The 20951-nt window shown below is 41.9% G+C and overlaps 1 protein-coding gene across 19 annotated transcripts in view; it reads right to left on the bottom strand.

Annotated features, from left to right (window-relative positions):
- The window catches only part of KMT2C (lysine methyltransferase 2C), a 286456-nt gene that overhangs the window by 193455 nt on the left and 72050 nt on the right, over positions 1-20951 (bottom strand). For all 19 annotated transcript variants that reach the window (XR_002340465.1, XM_021079123.1, XM_021079121.1 and 16 more), the window contains one exon: positions 10833-10921. Coding sequence is in view for 18 of the 19 variants with exons in the window: in XM_021079123.1 (XP_020934782.1) it covers positions 10833-10921 (89 nt within the window). In the remaining variant the exon portion in view is untranslated. The remainder of the gene's footprint in view (positions 1-10832; positions 10922-20951) is intronic.

Raw genomic sequence — 20951 nt, 5'->3', positions numbered from 1 at the left:
AAACTCCAGAGAATGTCAGCTACTTCACTAATAGCAGACAAGGCAACGTGAAACAACGCCCACACAGGAGACAAACAAGGAAACTGAGTGTTTAAAAGCAAACAAGGCTTAGGAGTTCCTGCAGTGGCTCAGTGGGTTAAGAATCCAACCAGTATCCGAGAGGACATGGGTTCGATCCCTGGCCTCACTCAGTGGGATAAAGGATCTGGCACTGCTGTGATCTGTGGTGTAGGTCACAGATGAAGCTCAGATCCCCACTGCTGTGGCCTAGGCCAGCAGCTACAGTTCTGATTGGATCCCTCTAATCGAAGAACTTCCATGTGCCATGGGTGCAGCCCCAAAAAGCAAAAAAAAAGCAAGCAAGTCTTACAAGCATCAAAAAAATTAACAAGGTAGTAAAGAATTACCACACAAAATGCCCAGGAAGAACAGTGAAGAAGGTGAGCCCAGTGTTCAGGGCTGTGTTTCCCATGGGGGTGTCAGTTGCTCAGGAAGAAGCAACTAAGAGCACGCACTTGTGACGTTCAACAGACTCATGGCCGGTCGCGGAAGTTTACAACCATCCGGGACGGGAGGGCTCAGGGATGGCAGGATCCCCAAAGGGCTGGCCATTGAGAATACGAATGAACCAGAAATCAGCCTCTGCAAGGCCTGCTGCACAGCTATGGGTCACATGCTTAGAACAGAAAACGGAGCCAGGAAACTGGGTGGTCCTCAAGTAAAAGTGCCCCCGAGGACCAGAAAAAAAATATATCAAAGAAAAACCGTTTCTGAGGTGAAAGCTTCATCGGTTTATTTCTATAAAGAAACTGTCAAGTATACTGTCCAGCACGAAAGCATATATAATCAATTACATCAGGAGACAAGACAAGAGAAGCAACAGAAATAACTGAAACAAAACACGGACTCCAGAAATTGGAATATTTAAACAAAAAATTTGAAGTAACTGTATTTATTACTATGTTAAAAGTAATAAAAATCAAGGATTAAAATTTTCAGGAGGCAATAAAATGTTGCAAACTTGAAAAAGAACAAAGAATTTAACAGATTAGCTAAAGCTGAAAGAGGATTAAGCAAACTGGAAGATCTATCTAGAACAGAGGATGAGGAACAAAGGATAAAAAATAAAAAAGGTTCCCGTAGTGGTGCAGTGGTTAACGAATCTGACTAGGAACCATGATGTTGTGGGTTCGATCCCTGGCCTTGCTCAGTGGGTTAAGGACCCGGCGTTGCTGTGAGCTGTGGTGTAGGTGGCAGACGCGGCTCGGATCCCGCGTTGCTGTGGCTCTGGCGAAGGCTGGTAGCTACAGCTCCGATTAGACCCCTAGCCTGGGAACCTCCATATGCCGCAAGAGAGGCCCCAGAAATGGCAAAAAGACAAAAATTAATTAATTAATTAATTAAAAATTAAAAAGGAGAGGGTATAGGGCAACAGACACAGTGAAACAGTCTAATGAACATTTAATTAGAAGAAAGAATGGTACAGTTCCTGTCATGACTCAGCAAGAAACGAATCTGATGCAGGTTGTTTGATCCCTGGCCTCACTCAGTGGGTTATGGGTGCAACGCTGCTATGAGCTGTGGTGTAGGTCACAGACACAGCTTGGATCTGGCGTTGCTGTGACTGTGGTGTAGGCCAGCTGCTACAGCTCTGATGAGACCCCTAGCCTGGGAACCTCCATATGCTGCAGGTGTGACCCTTAAAAAAAGTCCAAAAAAAAAAAAAAAAAAAGAAGAAGAAGAAGAAAGAATGGTACAAAGACATTATTTGAATATATAATAGCTGAGAATTTTCCAAAGCTGATGAATGTGTCAAGAAACCTCAAATTTCAAAATACAAAGAGTGCACAAAACCAACACAATATAATAAAATTAGAAATGAATAATAAGGAGGAAATCCATATGAATACTTGAAAATTTAAAAATTAAAGTTTTACTCCGTAAGTTGGAAAGGATGTCCACAAAAATTCCTGTAGCTATCACAATACAAGTAAGTTTAATACAGAGCAAAGAAAACATACAATAATAGATCATATTTTATATGTGCAATTGGAAACCATGGTTGGTGTTTTGCTTTGTTTTTTTTAATCTATCATTTACAATAGCTCTCCTTTTCAGGGCTTTTAGTGAGTTTTGCCTCCTGATCTGGAGAACTCATTCAGAGATTAAGACTGATTAAATATCATCTCTGGACTTATAGGTAAAACACAGAATCTATTAAAAATGTCTCTACATAGAAGTAAGGTACAGACACTTGTGGCTGTGCCAAAACTCTAGAGAAATGGGATTAGTGAGGTCTAATGATAAAGGCAGAATTTCTGAAAAGGGAGTTGGGGTTGGTATGCACAAAGAGAAGAGTTGAAGTGATTCTTAGAAAAGACTTGGATAACTGAGAAACTGGTCAATGCAAAGAGAAAGCTAAGACACAAGCATAGTCCCCAGTTTGGTTATGTTCTTCCTTTGTTAGAAATGAGGTCCCCTGGGTAAGGCTGAGGTCTAGTATGAATTAAGAATGCTGGATAGGCGTTCCCGTCGTGGCGCAGTGGTTAACAAATCCGACGAGGAACCATGAGGTTGCAGGTTCGGTCCCTGCCCTTGCTCAGTGGGTTAACGATCTGGCGTTGCCGTGAGCTATGGTGTAGGTTGCAGACGCGGCACGGATCCTGCATTGCTGTGGCTCTGTGGCTCTGGCGTAGGCTGGAGACTACAGCTCCGACTGATTAGACCCCTAGCCTGGGAACCTCCATATGCCGCGGGAGCGGCCCAAGAAATGGCAAAAAGACAAAAAAAAAAAAAAAAAAAAGAATGCTGGATAGAACTGATTATGACATAATCTGAAGGTGTTGTTTAACTTTGTGTTAATTAAAATATGGAAGAAAGGATTGAAGCAAATGCTCACCAACTCTTAAGATTCTTGAAAACAAAACTGATACCAGGAATAATTTGGGAAAAGTTCCCTCCAGTAGTATTTTGAAAAGTCTACAGTCTAGAGAAACTAACACAATAAGTCAAAGTTCTAATAAAAAAAAAGTAAAGTTGAGGAGTTCCCGTCGTGGCTGAATCCGACCAGGAACCATGAGGTTGAGGGTTTGATTCCTGGCCTCACTCAGTGGGTTGGGGATCCAGCACTGCCATGAGCTGTGCAGCCCTAGAAAAGACAAAATGACCAAAAAAAAAAAAAAAAGGAAAGAAAGAAAATCCAGACACAGACCTTCTACCCTTTGCAAAAATTAAATCAAAATGGATCACAGAATGTGAAATGCAAAACTATAAAACTCCTAAGACATAACACAGTAGAAAATCTAGATGACCTTGGGTTTGGCAATAGCTTTTTTCCCCCCTTTTCTAGGGCCGATTCCCACGGCATATGGAGGTTCCCCGGCTAGGAGTCGAATCAGAGCTGTAGCCACCAGCCTACGCCAGAGCCACAGCAACATAGGATCCGAGCAGCGTCTGCAACCGACACCACAGCGCATGGCAACACCGGATCCTTAACCACTGCACCACGACGGGAACTCCGGCAATAGCTTTTTAGATACAACACTAAAAGCATGATACATGAGAAAAACAATTGATAAACTAGACAACATTAAAATTAAAAATTTCTGCTCTACAGAAAATACTGCCAAGAGACATATAAAGACAAGCCACAGACTGACAGAAAACAACTGCAGGAGTTCCCGTCGTGGCACAGTGGTTAACGAACCCAACTAGGAACCGTGAGGTTTCGGGTTCGATCCCTGCCCTTGCTCAGTGGGTTAACGATCCGGCGTTGCCGTGAGCTGTGGTGTAGGATGCAGACACGGCTCGGATCCTGCGTTGCTGTGGCTCTGGCGTAGGCCAGCAGCTACAGCTCCAATTCGACCCCTTGCCTGGGAACCTCCATATGCCACGGGAGCGGCCCAAAGAAATAGCAAAAAGACAAAAAAAGAAAAGAAAACAACTGCAAAAGATGTATCTGGTAAAGGATTGTTCTCCAAGATATGTGAAGAACCCTTAAAAGTCAACAATAAGAAAATAAACAACCTGATTTAAAGAATGAGCCAAAGGCTTTAAAAGAGTAGTGGAAGACATACAGATGGCAAATAAGCACATGAAAAGGTGCCCCACATATACATATGCTATCAGGAAAAGTGTTAATTGAAACAATGAAATACTACTAAATACCTACTAGAATGGCCAAAATCCAGAAAACCAACAATTCCAATTATGGGGAGGCTGCTAAGGAACAGGAATTCTCATCCATAGGTGGTGGGAAGGCAAAACGGTGCAGTCACTTTGGTAAATGGTTTGGCAGTTTTTCATGACACTAAACATACTCTCACCATATGACCCAACAATCGTGGTCCTTGGTATTTACCCAAAGGCGTTGAAAACTTATGTCCACACAAAACTCTGCACACAAATGTTTACAGCAGCATTACTCATAACTGCAAAAACCTGGACGTCACCAAGATGTCCTTCAGTGGGTGACTGAACACACAAACTGCTGGACACACAACAGAGTGTTCCTCAGCAATTAAAATAAACACGGAGTTCCCATCGTGGCGCAGTGGTTCACAAATCCGGCTAGGAACCATGAGGTTGTGGGTTCGATCCCTGCCCTTGCTCAGTGGGTTAATGATCCGGTGTTGCCGTGAGCTGCTGTGGCTCTGGTGTAGGCTGGCAGCTACAGCTCCGATTCAACCCCTAGCCTGGGAACCTCCATATGCCACGGGAGCGGCCCAAGAAATAGCAAAAAGACAAAAAAAATAAAATAAAACAAACGTGATCTCGAGCCATGAAAGGCACCTTAAGTGTACATTACTAAGTAAGAGGAACCAATCTAAAAAGGCTAGATACTATGTGATTCCAATTATACGACATTTTGGAAAGGACGAAACTGGGCTGACAGTAAAAAGAAGAATGGTTCCCAGGGTTAGAGGGAGGAAAAGGATGAAGAGGCAGAACATGGAGGAGTATCAGGCAGTGAAGGCACCTGTGTGACACTGTAATGACAGATACATGTCCTTACACATTTGCCCAAACCCACAGAACGCACAACACCAAGACTGAATCCCAATGTAAGCTCTGCACTTAGGATGAAAATGATGTGTCAGTATAGTTTTATCCATCGGAACGAATGTGCCAATGCTGGTGGAGGATGTTGATGATGGGTGGGCTGTGCATGTGTAGGGGCAAGAGGCCAATATGAACCCTCTGTGCCTTCCACTCAATTTTGCTGTGAACCTATGTAACAGTTCTAAAAACTAAAGCCCATTTAAAAACCATGCTAGAGGTAAACAAAGTATCAACGTGAACTGACATCTATAAGCATGTGTGCACACCCTCGCAGCTATGCAATTACTAGCACATCATTAACATTCTCAACAGAACTAATATGCCATGCGGCCCTAGAGCTTAGACTTCTGACACTAATACGAAAAAGAACTAGGCGTCCTTACAGAGTCATCAACTTCACATCCTGAGGCATGGAGTATTAAAGATGAGCCTGAAAAATGCTGTTGCCAACGAGCTTTGAAACATTTTGACATGATATTAAAAAAGGACTCAGAAACCGGCCAAAAAGGGGTTCCCACTAGCCCCACTATGACTACTTCAGCAGTTTAAAAAAAGAAAAAAGTTTAATTATAATTAGCTAAATCATAATTAGCCAATTATAATTAACTAAAACAAGTTGCAAAGCCCTGATTATATAATGATTCTCAAAGAAAAGTGGAATTTCTCTCCTAGAGTAACTAGCACTTCATTCCAAGGTGATTATATTCATAAAGAAAAATGCACACAGAACTGACAAGAGGCACCACCGCCAAAAGAAAGATAAGGGTTTTCTTACCATAAAAGCATGTGGGAATTCTTGCTACTTCCCAACGACAATTTCTAAGACCCTCATCCCCATCACCTGCCCCACACCCACACACCCCCTCAAGAAATGTGTCAGGGGGCACAATTTGGTGAGTGAGAAACCTTCCGATAAACCCTGGGCCTGGAGCCCTGCAGAGATGCTAAAGCCTGGCTGTCAACCAGAGTGTACTTTTAAACTGACTGGAAATGTATGAACGCTTCCTTCTCTGTGCCTGCAGTTGGCCGTTTTAACATCTGTTCCTTAGCCTCTTCTTCACTGCTCTTGCCCTGTGTACTCACCAGAGGGACTCGACAAAGGTCTTTCCAAGCACAGACAGAGCAAAGACGAACACGTGTGGCTCATCTGACTTTCAGAATGAAATATATACATATATATAGAGAGAGCGAGCACGCGCGCACATTGTGCTCCTGTTAAACCCTCTCAGTAAATTGTATTTGCTTTGACATCTCATGGGAGACAGTATGAGAAGATCATTTATTTGTGGGGCTCTTCAGGCAAGAAAAAAATGAAACGCCAGAATTTTAGACATGCGGTGATGTTCCACAGTGAGGTACAGCAGTAGCTTCGGAAACGCATACAGGGAAACCTAAGAAGTACTACTGCTTCAGTTAATGAATCCATGCCTGCTACACACCTGGAAGGATTCTAGGCCCTGGGAATCAAGTCAGTGAGTAAGACCAAGCCCTGCCCTTGTGAAGCCTGCATTCTAGGGTGAAATGCACAAAATGAACACAGAAGTGCTGGAGTTCCCGTCGTGGCGCAGTGGTTAACGAATTCGACTAGGAACCATGAGGTTGCGGGTTCGATCCCTGCCCTTGCTCAGTGGGTTAAGGATCTGATGTTGCCGTGAGCTGTGGTGTAGGTCGCGGACGCGGCTCAGATCCAGCGTTGCTGTGGCCCTGGTGCTCCAATTCGACCCCTCGCCTGGGAACCTCCATATGCTGCAGGAGCGGCCCTAGAAATGGCAAAAAGACCAAAAAAAAAAAAACAACCAAAAAAAAAACCACACACACACTGAGAAGGGTTATAACATCCCATCTGTTAAACCCTAAGGGGAAAGTGAAGCGGAGAAGAGGAAGAGCACACCAGATGCTGCCTTCCGACGGCTGCTCAGGAGAGGCCTCTCTACAAAGACAGCCACTGAGTCACACCTGCCTGGAGCCAGGCACTAAGGTTCCAGGACTTTCTGGGAGAAAGGCGTTCCAAGCTAAGACGACAGCAAGGGCAAGTCCTGGTGAAGCAGTGTGGCTGGAGCCCAGAGAGCAAGGGGGCAAGGAGACGGTGTGGCTGGTCAAGCAGCCGAGGTCAGTGGAGCCTGAAGACTGTGTGCGGACTTTGTGTTTATTTTAGGCATCGCTGGAGGCCTTGGAGAGTTGACAGAGGGAAATAGGACTCTTTGGGTTTTCAAAGATCACTCTGCCACGACGTGGAAAACAAATCTAGAACGGGTGAAGAGTCAAAGCTGTGAGCCCAGCTGGGAAGCCCTGCCGCAGTCCACCCATGCCGGCGCGGCGGGGCGAGGAAGAGTGCGCGGAGTCAGGCGGCGACTGTCCAGGAGCGCCGTGTGTCCCTCGTAAACGCAGCATGTCATTTACTGAGGTGGGAAACTGGAAGAGGAGGAGGTCGGGACAAGGCCGAATAGTCCAGAGAAGACACATTAAGGCTGAGACCCTCGTTAGGAATCTAAGAGGAGATGTCAGGAAGTAGACTGAAGCTACTGGGTGCGTTCAGGGCGGGACAAGACCTGGTAATACAATTTTTAGAGTTAAGAGCACACAGATAATATTTAAAGCAACTAAACTGAATGAGACCACCTAACCTGTAAGAAGAATCAAAGAAAATGAGAGATCAGTGAGAAAGAAAAAATGCCAGAGAATGCAGCATCCTGAAAGTAAAATTTAAAAAAAAGTTTCACTCTCGAAAAAGTGGTTCACTGCATACAGAATACTCAAGGTGGACAAAGACTAAGAGGTGATTCTGGCAACATGAGGTCAAGAACAGTTTTAGTAGAATGGGAGGAAGAAAGCCTGACTGGAGTGGGTTCATGAGAAAATGCTCAAAACTGGTCTCTGGCGTTCCCGTCATGGCGCAGCAGAAACAAATGACTAGGAACCATGAGGCTGCAGGTTCGATCCCTGGCCTCGCTCAGTGGGTTAAAAGATCCAGTGGGTTGCCGTGAACTGTGGTGTAGGTCACAGATGCAGCTTGGATCCCCAGTGGCTATGGTGTAGGCAGCAGTAGCCCTGACTGGACCCCTACCCTGGGAACCTCCATATGCCACAAGTGCGACCCCTCCCCGCCACAAAAAAGAAAAATCTGGTCTCCGACAGGGAATGAAACAGGAGGGAAGAGGGAAGAGCACAACTTTTAAGAAAATGACACAGCCACTGAGGATAGGACAAAATCTGATTAGAATTAGGCCCAAGATGGCAGAAGGTTTGCTGTCCAGGAAACTTAAAGCCTCTTTATGCGCTGACTGTAATGTATTAGCAGCTACACAACACACTCACAGGTGCCATGACAGTTCCAAGGCTGACCATACAAGGCCAAAATTGGGGGGGGGGGGGATTCCTGGAAATCCCTGCCCCTTCCCCAAAATAGAATAATCCTGCAGTTTGTTAGCCTATGAAATCAACCACCGCCCAGAAAAACTAACCACCCTATACTTCAGGCTGCTCTTCTCACCTTTCGAGATGGAGCACATTCTGTCTATGGAATGTATGTCTTCCAAGCAGCTCTGGCCTTCTGAGATGGCCCACACTCTGCCTATCTCTCTCAACAAATCTACTTCTTACCTATCAAAAATAATGAGGAGCAAGCATAAGTACAAACAATTCTTTCAAAGATTACTGCTATAAAGATGAGCAGAGAAGCAAGCAACACAGTAGCTAAAAGGGGATATCTGATCATAGGAAGTTACTTGTGTTTAAGAAAGGTGATACTGCAGCAAATGCTAATACTTCTGGACATGATTCATTGAGAAAGGGAATTCATGATGCTGGAAACCAAGAAAACTGAAGGCACAAAGTCCACAAGAGATGAAAGGGGACAAAATCCAGGATGCAGGTAGAAGAGTCTTAGCTAAGCCCAGAGACTTTTCATCCAATTTCAACAGTAGGGAAGATAAAACAGATTGGCAGAGATGCAAGCAGGAGAGAAGATGTGATGGTTGGTGTATGCGGAATTTCTTTCCTGATTGCTTCTATTATTTTTTTCACTGAAATAAGCAAGATCATCAACTGAAGAATGAAGAGTTGTGACAAGGAGAAGTTTGAAGAGAGAAGAGAAGGTGGGTTAAAAAATATCACTGATAATGGGAGAGGAATTCTAAGCCAAAGTACAATGAATGGAGAGGAGCAATCATGATCCACTGAGGTCCTAAATGTAAAATGCCACCAGTCAGCAAGTTTATTTTTCTCCAGCCATTTTGGCTGCTAAAATGCAGAATTTGGGTTTTGTTACAAAAGCGAAATAATAGGAAGAAGGTGAAGGAGTTTGGAGTGCATTAGAGAGTGACCACAATAATGCATCACAGAAGCTGAGCTACAAAAGGAGGCTGACAAACCCCATCAGTAAGATCAGTAAGTTGGAGAACTCGGTATGATTGGAGAACTACTGCGGTGCGAATATTAGGGACGTGTGCTGGTAAAGAGGAGGCAGTAGTTGGGACAACTGACACAAGTTCTGGAAGCGAAAAAGCAGCTGTCCTGGTGAGTGATACCAAGGCTAAAGCATGGCCTTAAGAATGAGTGCCTGAGGTGGGTTGGAGAATAGGATTTTCGAGGACGTCAAGGAGCAAAGAGGTCTGGGTATTGAGTAGATTATTAAAACTGACAATGGGAGAGGCAGAGGAAAATGGAAAGGGAGATGCCAAATCTTGAGAGAATAAGACAGGGCACTCTGAGGGCTCAAAGGGCTGAGTGCCACTAAACGGGACCTGGGGTACAAGCTGATAGCACCGGCTTCAGTGAGGAGCTTGGAAGTAATGCCACTGAAAACTACCAAAAAACCTCTTCACGAGAAAATAAAAGTACAAAGTACAGAAAAATTTTTAAAGGAAAAAATCATACGCAAAATAACTAGTGGGGACCTGATGTAAACCCAAGTTTAAAGCATTGTGTTAATGAATGTGCACCAAAGGGTGAAAGGGACACTTCTCAACTTCCAAGCTTCACTCTTATTTCTCTACTTAACTAGACCCCATGGGGAAAAGCAGTGAGAACCGTAGGACTGCTGGAGGCTTTTGCAAGAATTACAGGTGGATAACAGCAATGTATCTGATAACCAAACTGCTTTATAGAGAATTACATTTTCAAAGAGATAGCACTTTCTCATTTTCTCTAAAAACTGGATGGCATTCTGCACCCAACACCAACACCTGTAAGAACACTGACAACTTGAGAGGCTGTCTTGCAGAGATATCTTATGAACACAATATGAAATCCAGTCCCTCTGACAACTCATTAAACCACCAACTTGTGTAAATTTTGGAAACTACTTCAGGCAACGTATCCTATCTTCTTTTGGCAGATACACAATACACTTCAGCTTATTTAAGGTTCCTAAAAGTCCAGAGGACAAGAAAGTAAGTATTTGGTCTGGTTTCTCCCAGCAGTTCACAGAATTATTCACTGATGGAACATACTTTTTTTTTTCTCATATACATACTAACACACGAAGCTTTAGACAAACACTGCATAGTTCATAACCAAAAATCTACTACAAGCTAGCATACTAATGGCCTGGAATTAGTTTATCCCAGTTTTAATTTTGCTTTAATAAAATATTCCTCCACAGCGATGAAACAATTTCTACTACATCAGAGCTTTGGAGAGGAAAAAGAGAAAACTCAGTGTTTTCACTTTGTCATTACTTATCAAACTATTTTAGCACATGGAAATTCTAGCACTCAGTAGAGAGAGAATGTGAATTGTGTAAATTATGTCAATTTTTTCAGTTTTGATACCTGTTTCCACAATATTTTCTGTTTCTGTTGTCTCCAGCCCATCCATGCTGTCCTCATCTTCCACGGTAGTTTTTCCTCTACTTCGAGGCCTACAGACAAAGAAATAAATACCTATAATTAAACATTACATTTTAAGGGTTCGAATCAACATAAAGCTCAAGGCGAAGGGACACGAAACACTTTAGACAATTTTCCCTTCGTTTTACCATATCGGAGAGTATACTTTTTTCCCACAAATCCAGCCCTTCCTTCTACTAACTGTGGAGACAGGCCCACACCAGTACGTCGGTGTCAACGTAACTCATTTCTTTAGGGCTTCTTCCCACTAGGTTTTCCCTTTTACCCAACCTCGAGACTGACTCCCTCTGTCTACAGCAGTGGGGTTTAGCTACCCAATAAGTTCTTTACAAAGTTCACAAACCAGGCAATGTCTCTGGATCTACTGAAACGGAGGAATGATATCCAGATATGCGTATTTTAAAGTCACCTGCCCCTTAAGGAGAAAGTGGTACACGCCCCTTGCAAGTCACACCCACGAAACAAAATTACTTAGCAGGATCGAATCTCACCTGCTTTGCAAATTTATAAACACTTCAGTAAAGTAAAATAAATGTAAGAATCATGGTAAAGGAAGATTCTTTTAACCAATGCAATTAAAAGAAAAAACAATGAATGCCTTTACAGTTCTTGAAGTCTCATAAATAAGGGATAGAAACGAGTCAAAAAGGTTAAAAATACATAAGAAAAAAACAAGACATTGCATATAAAAAAACAGAAACTGACAAAGCAGTATTCAGATAATTTCGGAGCTTTAAATTATTTCATTACTTAAGACAAATAGCATATGAAATCGCTTACATGTAGAATCTTTAAAAAATGATACAAATGTATTTACAAAACAGAAACAAATCTACAAAGATAAAATGCAAATTTATGGTTACCAAAGTGGGTAGGGGGAATTAGGAATTCTGGGTTAACAGATAAATACTACTATATATAAAATAGATAACCAACAAGGACCTACCATACAGCACTGGAAAATATACTCAAAATTTTGTAATAATCTATAAGGGAAAGGAATCTGAAAAACTGTACACACACACATAAAACTGAATCACTGTGCAGTACACCTGAAACTAACACATTGCAAATCAACTACACTTCAATTTAAAAAAAGAAAAAATACAAACACACTCAGTATTTAGCTGAAAAACACTGAAAGAAAACAGTAAGAAAGAGAAGAAAATATGAAAAAATAAAGCAAAAGGCTGGTTTTTAAACAGGAAACCAGTCATGGTGCTGTGGAAATGAATCCGACTAGGAACCATGAGGTTGTGGGTTCAATCCCTGGTCTTGCTCAGTGGGTTAAGAATCCGACGCCGTGAGCTGTGGTGTAGGTTGCAGATGCGGCTCAGATCTGCTGTTGCTGTGGCTGTGACGTGGGCTAACAGCTACAGCTCCGATTAGACCCCTAGCCTGGAAACCTCCATATGCCATGGGTGTGGCCCTAAAAAGATTTTTTTTTTAATTTTTTTAAATTAAAAAACAAAACAAAAACAGGAAACCCACCTAAATCTTGTTTTTTAAAGCATATTAATCAATCAAAATCAGTAACAGAGACATAAGAATTTTTAAAGTTAAAATGATCAAAATCCAAATAGGTTTGTAAGTGAATCACCGCAAATTGTCAAAAAGTCATCCCTACCCCCCCCAAAAATTAAAAAGAAATATCTGAACCAAAATCCTAACATATCCAAAAACTAGAGATGAAAAAAAATCTCAATAAAATACCAGTGAATTGGAGTGCCCGCTGTGGTGCAATGGAATCAGCAGCATCTTGGGCGTGCTGGGACACGGGTTTGATTACCAGCCAGGCACAGTAGGTTAAAGATCCAGCTTTGCCAGAGCTGCAGCTTGGATCTGATCCCTGACCTGGGAACTCCATGTGCCACGAGAGCAGAAATAAATAAATAAATAAATAAATAAATAAATAAATAAGCAAGCAAGCAATGGCAGTAAATTAATCAGAATGCAAGTATAATTTAATATTCAAATGATCGTTTTAAAATCTGCCAATACAACATTAAATCAAACAGTCGAAATAGCAACATTCATGTGGAGGAGAGGTTAGGAGGCCGAACCCATTAAGAGGGACCAAAACTTGATGGAAAGGGTGATCAGGACGAAGGCTGATTCTATTGTTCTCAGAAAAAGGGAGATATTATCTTTAGAATTTATTAAGTCAAGTAGTTATGTTTAATTTAAAAGAAAACTTTAGAATAAGCCAAAGAGAAAGGAGGAATGAGGAAACTCTGACCCGTCCAACAGCAAGCAGAACAGGAGAAAAAAATATATAGTAAACAAAAAATGAAATAGAAAAAAAAAAAATACTAATGAGTTTCCGTAGCAAAAATAAATGGCTTAAGGCTCTGCTGTCATTATTTAATGATGAAGAGATTAATTCATCAGGATAACGCAACTAAAGAGGACTTCAAATTACAGAAAACAAACCAGAACAACAAAGAGAAATTGATAGTTTCACAATCATTATGGGAGATTGTAACATCGCACTCTCAGAAGCTGATAGATGAAATACTATATTAAAAGCATTTTAAGCAAGTTTTTGGGTAACATTTTTAACAAGCATCATTAGATCCTCGATCAATCCTCCTTGTGTCTCGCTCCGTTAAAACACGGATACAGAGGTAAACAAAACAAAGCCCCCACCCTCACTCTACTACAGTCTAGTGAGAAGAAATAATCTGTTACTCATGGAAACAAAATAACACACACATAATATCAAGAAAATACTTAAGGGGGGAATATTAAGGGGAAAAAATAAGGCCAAGAATGAAGGACTGGCTATCTTTTCAAGTAAGACATTTACAAAATAAGCTTTAAAAACTGAAATCATATCCAAGTAAGGAGACACTTCAAGCAGAGGTGTGAAATAGAAGAGCGACCAAACCATGCAGCTGTCTGGGAGAAGAGCATGCAGTAGCAGGAACAGCAAATGGGAAAGTCTTGTTCGAGACAACAGTGGGAAGAATGCTGGGAGGACTGCAAGGGTACACGCATGCAGCTGGGACAGAGTGACCAAGAAGAGCAGCAAGGAGACCTCGGGTCTAAGAAAGAATTTTTAAAAGGGGGGTGGGGGAGGATCCATTTGTTTAGAAATGTGTAGGCCCAGGTAAGGACTAGGTACAGGAAGACAGGAAATCCTCGAAAGAATCCCAACAAGACTGCTAAATGGGATAGAGAATAAGAAATGAATTCAAGAGATGTTATGGAGGCAGAATCTGCTTTTAACCTTTCTTTTCTGTTCTTCATAATTTGTTCACTCCTGGTTAAAGAAACTGAAACACACAGGGCGTGGCTGGCCAATCCTAATCTTCCAGGCCAACGTTTGCTCTATTTTGAGTCTCCTTCCACTATTCTGAGCATCACTGGTTATTGGGTTTGGCACAACTGGCTTTAGCTAATATTTCAATATACTGGTTGTCTGCAATGCTGTACTTCCTTTAAAAAATAAATTTTTAATTTTTGCTTTGCTTTTTTCACTTATTTCTCCTAGTCTCAATTTTGGCACCAATAAAACATGCTTTTTTACATTCATCAATCCATCAGAATCCCATTCCTTCCGGTCAGTGAACCAATGCATCAACGACCTGTCATTTTTAAAATTCCCATATTTCATTCATGTCTTTTTAATGCTGCTCAGTGGCTTCCTACATATGATTGCTCTGACTAATCAAACCCTGAGTGTTTTTCTGAATGCAAAAGGTAACGGTCATATTGTCAAATCCACATCAACTGCCAATTCCCATACTTAAACAGCAAAATAGATGTGTGTTTTATATTTACATATTGCATTCAGATGTTCTCAGTTTTGGTTTTAAATAGAATGTTGAAGTTTAATTATAAATGATAACACAAAGATTATTTATTTTAATCTTTCTTTGGTGTTTCTTCCTTCTTCTCTTCTTTCTTTGTACCTAACTTTCATTTTACTTTTCTTTGCTTCACTTTGCTGCAAAGAAATATGAAGTAAAATAATACAACACTTTTGAGAAAATTTTCCACCAAAAATTCAGTGTCCCTTGTTAATCTTATAAATTAAAACTAATTTGACTTAAGATAACAGAGGAGGCTTCCACTTAAAACCACATGGGAATAAGAAGGTTGAAAATTACCCTCATGCCATAAACAACTAGAAAACCAAAGTTTCAGAAACTCCCATTATCAGATAGTGGATAACAGGCAGGGAGGGGACTGTGATCCCTGAAAAAAAAAAAGAAACGAGGTGGACTCTACCATCATAAAGGCTACCTGCATGCCTTTAATCTACCAACAGCAGCAAAAGAGGGAACTCAAAGGCTGGGATTGTGCTGGAAACGGGAGAAAGATGTCAGCAGTTCAGGGCCCGTAAAGGAGGCTAGAATTTGTAGAATAAAGTATGAGGGAGTTGTGCAGGGAAAGAGCTCCAGAAATCTGCATGAGGTTAAACTTGAGTTTTCATCTGAACACTCAATTGTGTAGTTGTGGTGTAAAACCCCACAAGGCAGAACAGGAACAGCCTCCAAGAACAATTCCAGAAGGGCTGCAATATAAACAAGTCCCACACTCACAAAGAGCAGGGAATCCATCACATTCCCACTAGCCTAAGTTCCAGGACATCAAGGGCTAATGTACTCAGCAGAGACTAGAGTGGAACACACCATAGAAACAGGGCTAAAAGAAGCCAGAACGAATGCTATTCTCGACCATTCCTAAAAGAGCTGACAAAAGTCTCAGCAGAATCAAAATGATCCACAACTAACTTTACTAGTAGCAAAAAAAACAAAAACAAAAACTAAACAACAACAACAACAAAAACAGATTGGGAGTTCCCTGGCAGTGCAGCAGGTTAAGGATCTAGCATTGTCACTGCTGTGGCTCAGGTTACTGCTGTGGCATGGGTTCAATCTCCAGCCCTGGAACTTCTCCATGGGTGGCCAAAAAAATAAAGTAAGAAAGACAGAACTATTGCATTTGGAGTAGATAAGCAATGAGATCCTGCTGCGTAGCATAGAGAACTGTATCTAGTCACTTGCGATGGACCATGATGAAGGATAATGTGAGAAAAATAACGTATATACATATGTGTGACTGGCTCACTGTGCTGTACAGCAGAAACTGACAGAACATTGCAAATCAACTCTAATAGAAAAAATAAAAATCTTAAAAAGAAAAGAAAGACAGGAAGACCCTACCATAGGATATTTAAGACCCTTAAATATTTAAGGATATTTAAGACCCTTAAATATAGGATAAAAGAGCAAAGAGACAGAAAGACATAATATGAAAATGCTAATTAAAAGAAACCTACAGGGACTATACTATTAAAGTTGACTTCAAACAAGGAATATTGCAAGAACTAAAAATGGACATTTCATAATGATAAGAGTCAAGGCATCAAGAAGATAATAATCCTAAACAAGTATACCCAAAAGCAAAGTTTCAAAATACATGAACATTTAAGAGAAATGTTTAAATCCACAATTTTTTTTTGGGGGGGGGTGGGTCTTTTTAGGACCACACCCACGGCATATAGAGGTTCCCAGGCTAGGGGTCCGACTGGAGCTGTAGCCACCGGCCTACACCACAGCCACAGCAATGCCAGATCCTTAACCCACTGAGCAGGGCCAGAGATCAAACACACATCCTCATGGATGCTAGGAAGATTCATTTCCACTGAGCCACAACGGGAACTCTCTAAATTCACAATTATACTTGGGCATTGCAACACTCTGTTCAATAGCAGACAGAGGTAGACACAAAACTCAGTAAGGAGACAGAAGGCGTAAGACCACTACCAACCACATGGATCTGACAGTGTCAGACACCCTACCTAATGATGACAGAATACCTGGTCTTTTCAAGCACACAATCCAGAAAAATAAACCATATTGTAGGCGTTAAAACAACGTTCAACAAATTTTAAAAGACTGAAATCACGGAGCACATGTTCTCTGGCATAATAAACTAAAAACAAAAAAGACAAATGAAATATCCTCAGATATTCAGTAAAGAAAACAAACATAAAACACAATTCTAAATACCCAGTAGCCAAGAAATGAAATTAGAAAATAGCTTGAACTAAATGAAAATAAAAACACAGCATTCAAAATTTGTAAGTTTTGGAGTTCCTCTCGTGGCACAGCGGAAACAAATTCAACTAGGAACCATGAGGTTGTGGGTTCAATCCCTGGCCTCACTCTGTGGGTTAAGGATCAGGTGTTGCCGTGAGCTGTGGTGTAGGCTGCAGACGAGGCTCGGATCCCGTGTTGCTGTGGCTCTGACGTATGACGGAGGCTACAGCTCTGATCAGACCCCTAGCCTTAGAATCTCCATATGCCTCGGGAGCGGCCCTAGAAAAGGCAAAAAGACAAAAATAAATAAACAAAAAGAAAATTTGAGGCGTTCCCTGGTGGCCTAGTGGTTAAGGATCCATGGCTCGGATCAGTGCTATGGTTTGATTCCTGGCCTGGGAGCTTTCTCATGCTGAGGACACAGCCAAAAAGGAAAATTTGAATAGCCCAGTGTTTCTTCGTTTTTTTTTTTTTTTTTTGCTTTTTTAGGGCTGCATCACAGCATATGGAAGTTCCCAGGCTAGGGGTCTAATAGCAGCCATAGCTACCGGCCTACACCACAGGCACAGCAGCTGGGGATCCAAACCTCATCTACAACCTATACCACAGCTCATGGCAACACCGGATCCTTAACCCACTGAGTGAGGTCAGGGATCAAACCTGCATTCTCATGGATACTAGCCAGATTTGTTAACCACTGAGCCACAATGGGAACTCTGCCCAGTGTCTATTTTAAACACTGAATCTGTAAGTATAAACACACAAAGAAAACCCAATCTGGGATGGCTTCACAGATGAATTTTATCAATTTTTCTTTTTGATTTTTTTTAGGGCCTCACGTGCAGCATATGGAGGTTCCTAGGCTAGGGCTCGAACTGGAGCTGCAGCTGCCAGCCACAGCTATGCAGGATCAAAGCTGAGCTTTCAACCTACACCACAGCTCAAAGCAATGCTGGATACTTAACCCACAGAGCGAGGCCAGGGACCAAATCTTCGTCCTCATGGATACTAGTCAGGTATGTTATCGCTGAGCCACAACCTGAAGTCCTTTTTTTTTTTTTCCCTTTTTGAATTCTATCAAACTTTTAAAGAAATAATACTAATCCTACACTATCTTCAGTAAGTAACAAAGAAACACTTTCCAACTCATTCTATGAAACTGGTATTACACTGAGAGCAAAATCAAAGACATTATATAAAACCAATATCCAGAGTTCCCGTCGTGGCACAGCAGAAACGAATCTGACTAGGAACCATGAGGTTGCGGGTTTGATCCCTGGCCTCGATCAGTGGGTTAAGGATCTGGGGTTGCCATGACCTGTGCTGTAGGTCGCAGATGGAGCTCTGTGGCTGTGGCTGTGGCCCGCAGGTGTAGCTCTGATTAGACCCCTAGGCCTGAGAACTTCCATATGCTGTGATGCTGCCATAAAAAGGAGGGGGGAAAAAAAAAAAAATATATATATATATATATCCATCATAAACATGTAGACCTGGTCAACAGAATAAAAAAGGAACACTCCAATACCTATTTTTGTAGATATTAAAAATGTCATACCAGGAGTTCCCGTCGTGGTGCAGTGGTTAACGAATCCGACTAGGAACCATGAGGTTGCGGGTTCGGTCTCTGCCCTTGCTCGGTGGGTTAACGATCCGGCGTTGCCATGAGCTGTGGTGTAGGTTGCAGATGCGGCTCGGATCCTGCGTTGCTGTGGCTCTGGTGTGGGCCAGTGGCTACAGCTCCGATTCAACCCCTAGCCTGGGAACCTCCATATGCAGCGGGAGCGGCCCAAGAAATAGCAACAACAACAACAACAAAAGAAAAAAAGACCAAAAAAAAAAAAGTCATACCAATCAAAACAAAGGTAATAAAAGAAAATTAAGACTTCAGCCTCGGAGTTCCCATTTGGATCAGAGGGTTAAGAAGCCAACTGGTATCCATGAGAATGCAGGTTTGATCCCTGGCCTAGCTCAGAGGGTTAAGGATCTGGCATTGCCCCAAGCTTGGTGTAGGTCAGGCTATGGCGTAGGTCACAGATACAGCTTGAATGGGGCATTCCTGTGGCTGTGGTGTAGGCCGGCAGCTGCAGCTCTGATTCCACCCCTAGCCTGGGAACTTCCATATGACGAAGGTTCAGCCCTAAAAAAAAAAAAAAAAAAAAAAAAAAAAAGTCCAGCCTGTTTTTCACTTTAAAAACATGCAAAAGGGAGTTCCCATCATGGTGCAGTGGTTAACGAATCCAACTAGGAACCATGAGGTTGCGGGTTCGGTCCCTGCCCTTGCTCAGTGGGTTAACGATCCGGCGTTGCCGTGAGCTGTGGTGCAGGTTGCAGACGCGGCTTGGATCCCACATTGCTGTGGCTCTGGCGTAGACCGGCAGCTACAGCTCCGATTTGACCCCCAGCCTGGGAACTTCCATAAGCCGTGGGAGCAGCCCAAGAAATAGCAAAAAAAGAAAAAAAAAAAAAAAAAAAAAAAAAAACCCGAAAAAAAACAAAAAAAAATAAAAACATGCAAAAGATTATCAAGGGGCTCCAGCTCTAAAAAGATGGAGGAATATGTACCAAATGTTTTCTCCTACTGAATACAACTATAAAACATGTAAGAGCAAGTTGCTCAAGAACAGACACCAAAATTCAGAGTACTACCAAAGTATCACAAAGTTTACTACCATTTTACCTCTCCAGGATTCCCTGGCCTGAACTCAAAGAAGCAGGAAAGCCAGGAGTGAGCAGAGCAGAGAGGTACAGAAACTTGCCCCCAGGTGAACCTGATCTGAATTAGCATAACAAAGCCTTTCAGAACTGAGCTCACAGACCTCTGGCCAAGTCCCAGGCTGACAGCTTGGTACTGCACACGTACAAATAAATAGCCTTGCAAAGGCTTGGAAAACTAAAATGACCTTACTACAGTCCATAAAAGGCTATTGAAACCTGTAGCACGTATCTACCCAAGCCGCGTGACTACTAAATCAAAATTATCAACATTCTCCATAAGATATTTTTAAAACTCAGTGTTACATATAATATTCAAAATGTTCAAGAACAATCCAAAATTACTTGATACTCAAAGAACTACAAAAATATCAAATCACACAAAAAATTACAATGAACAAAAAAAGACAATGATAAAATGACACGAAGATTGGAATTGATGTACACTTAAAGGCAGCTATTATAAAATTTTTAATACTATTAAAACTTAAAATAGAAAGTATCAGCAAATAAAGATATAAAGGTATAAAGAAGAACCAATGGGGGTTCTCGTTGTGGCGCAGCGAAAATGAATCCAACTGTATCCATGAGGATTTGGGTTCGAACCTTGGCCTCACTCAGTGGGTTGGGGATCTGGCGTTGCCGTGAGGTGTGGTGTGGATCACATTCGAGGCTCGGACCCTTCATTGCTGTGGCTGTGGTGTAGGGCTGGCAGCTGTAGCTCCAATTTGACCCCTAGCCTGGGAACTTCCCTATGTCTCATGTGCAGCCTTAAAAAGCAAAAGAAAAAAGAAAAGAAGAAAAGCCAGGTGGAAATTTTTAAAATAAAAATTACAAAAGTCAAAATAAAAGGCTCACTAGAAATAAATAACAAATGGTGGGCCTAAAATAAAATAATTACCTTAACCATAAGTGGTCTAAATACACCAATTAACAGAGATTGTCAGAATCAGTTTAAAAAATATGACCCAATTATATGCTGTCTCCATGAAAGTGAAATCGAATACAATGACATGTTTAAGGAAACACATATACCAGACAACACTAATCAAAATTAGGCTGGAGTGGAGTTCCCGTCGTGGTGCAGTGGTTAGCAAATCCGACTAGGAACCATGAGGTTGTAGGTTCAATCCTTGGCCTTGCTCAGTGGGTTAAGGATCTGGCGTTGCCATGAGCTGTGGTATAGGTCGCAGATGCAGCTCGGATCCCGAGTTGCTGTGGCTCTGGTGTAGCCCAGCATTTACAGCTCTGATTGGACCCCTAGCCTGGGAGCCTC

This window comes from Sus scrofa, chromosome 18 (assembly GCF_000003025.6).
Source record: "Sus scrofa isolate TJ Tabasco breed Duroc chromosome 18, Sscrofa11.1, whole genome shotgun sequence".
In the NCBI taxonomy this organism is placed as follows: domain Eukaryota; kingdom Metazoa; phylum Chordata; class Mammalia; order Artiodactyla; family Suidae; genus Sus; species Sus scrofa.
Note: the sequence above shows the minus strand (reverse complement) of the source record. Positions and strands in the feature narration are given on the sequence as shown.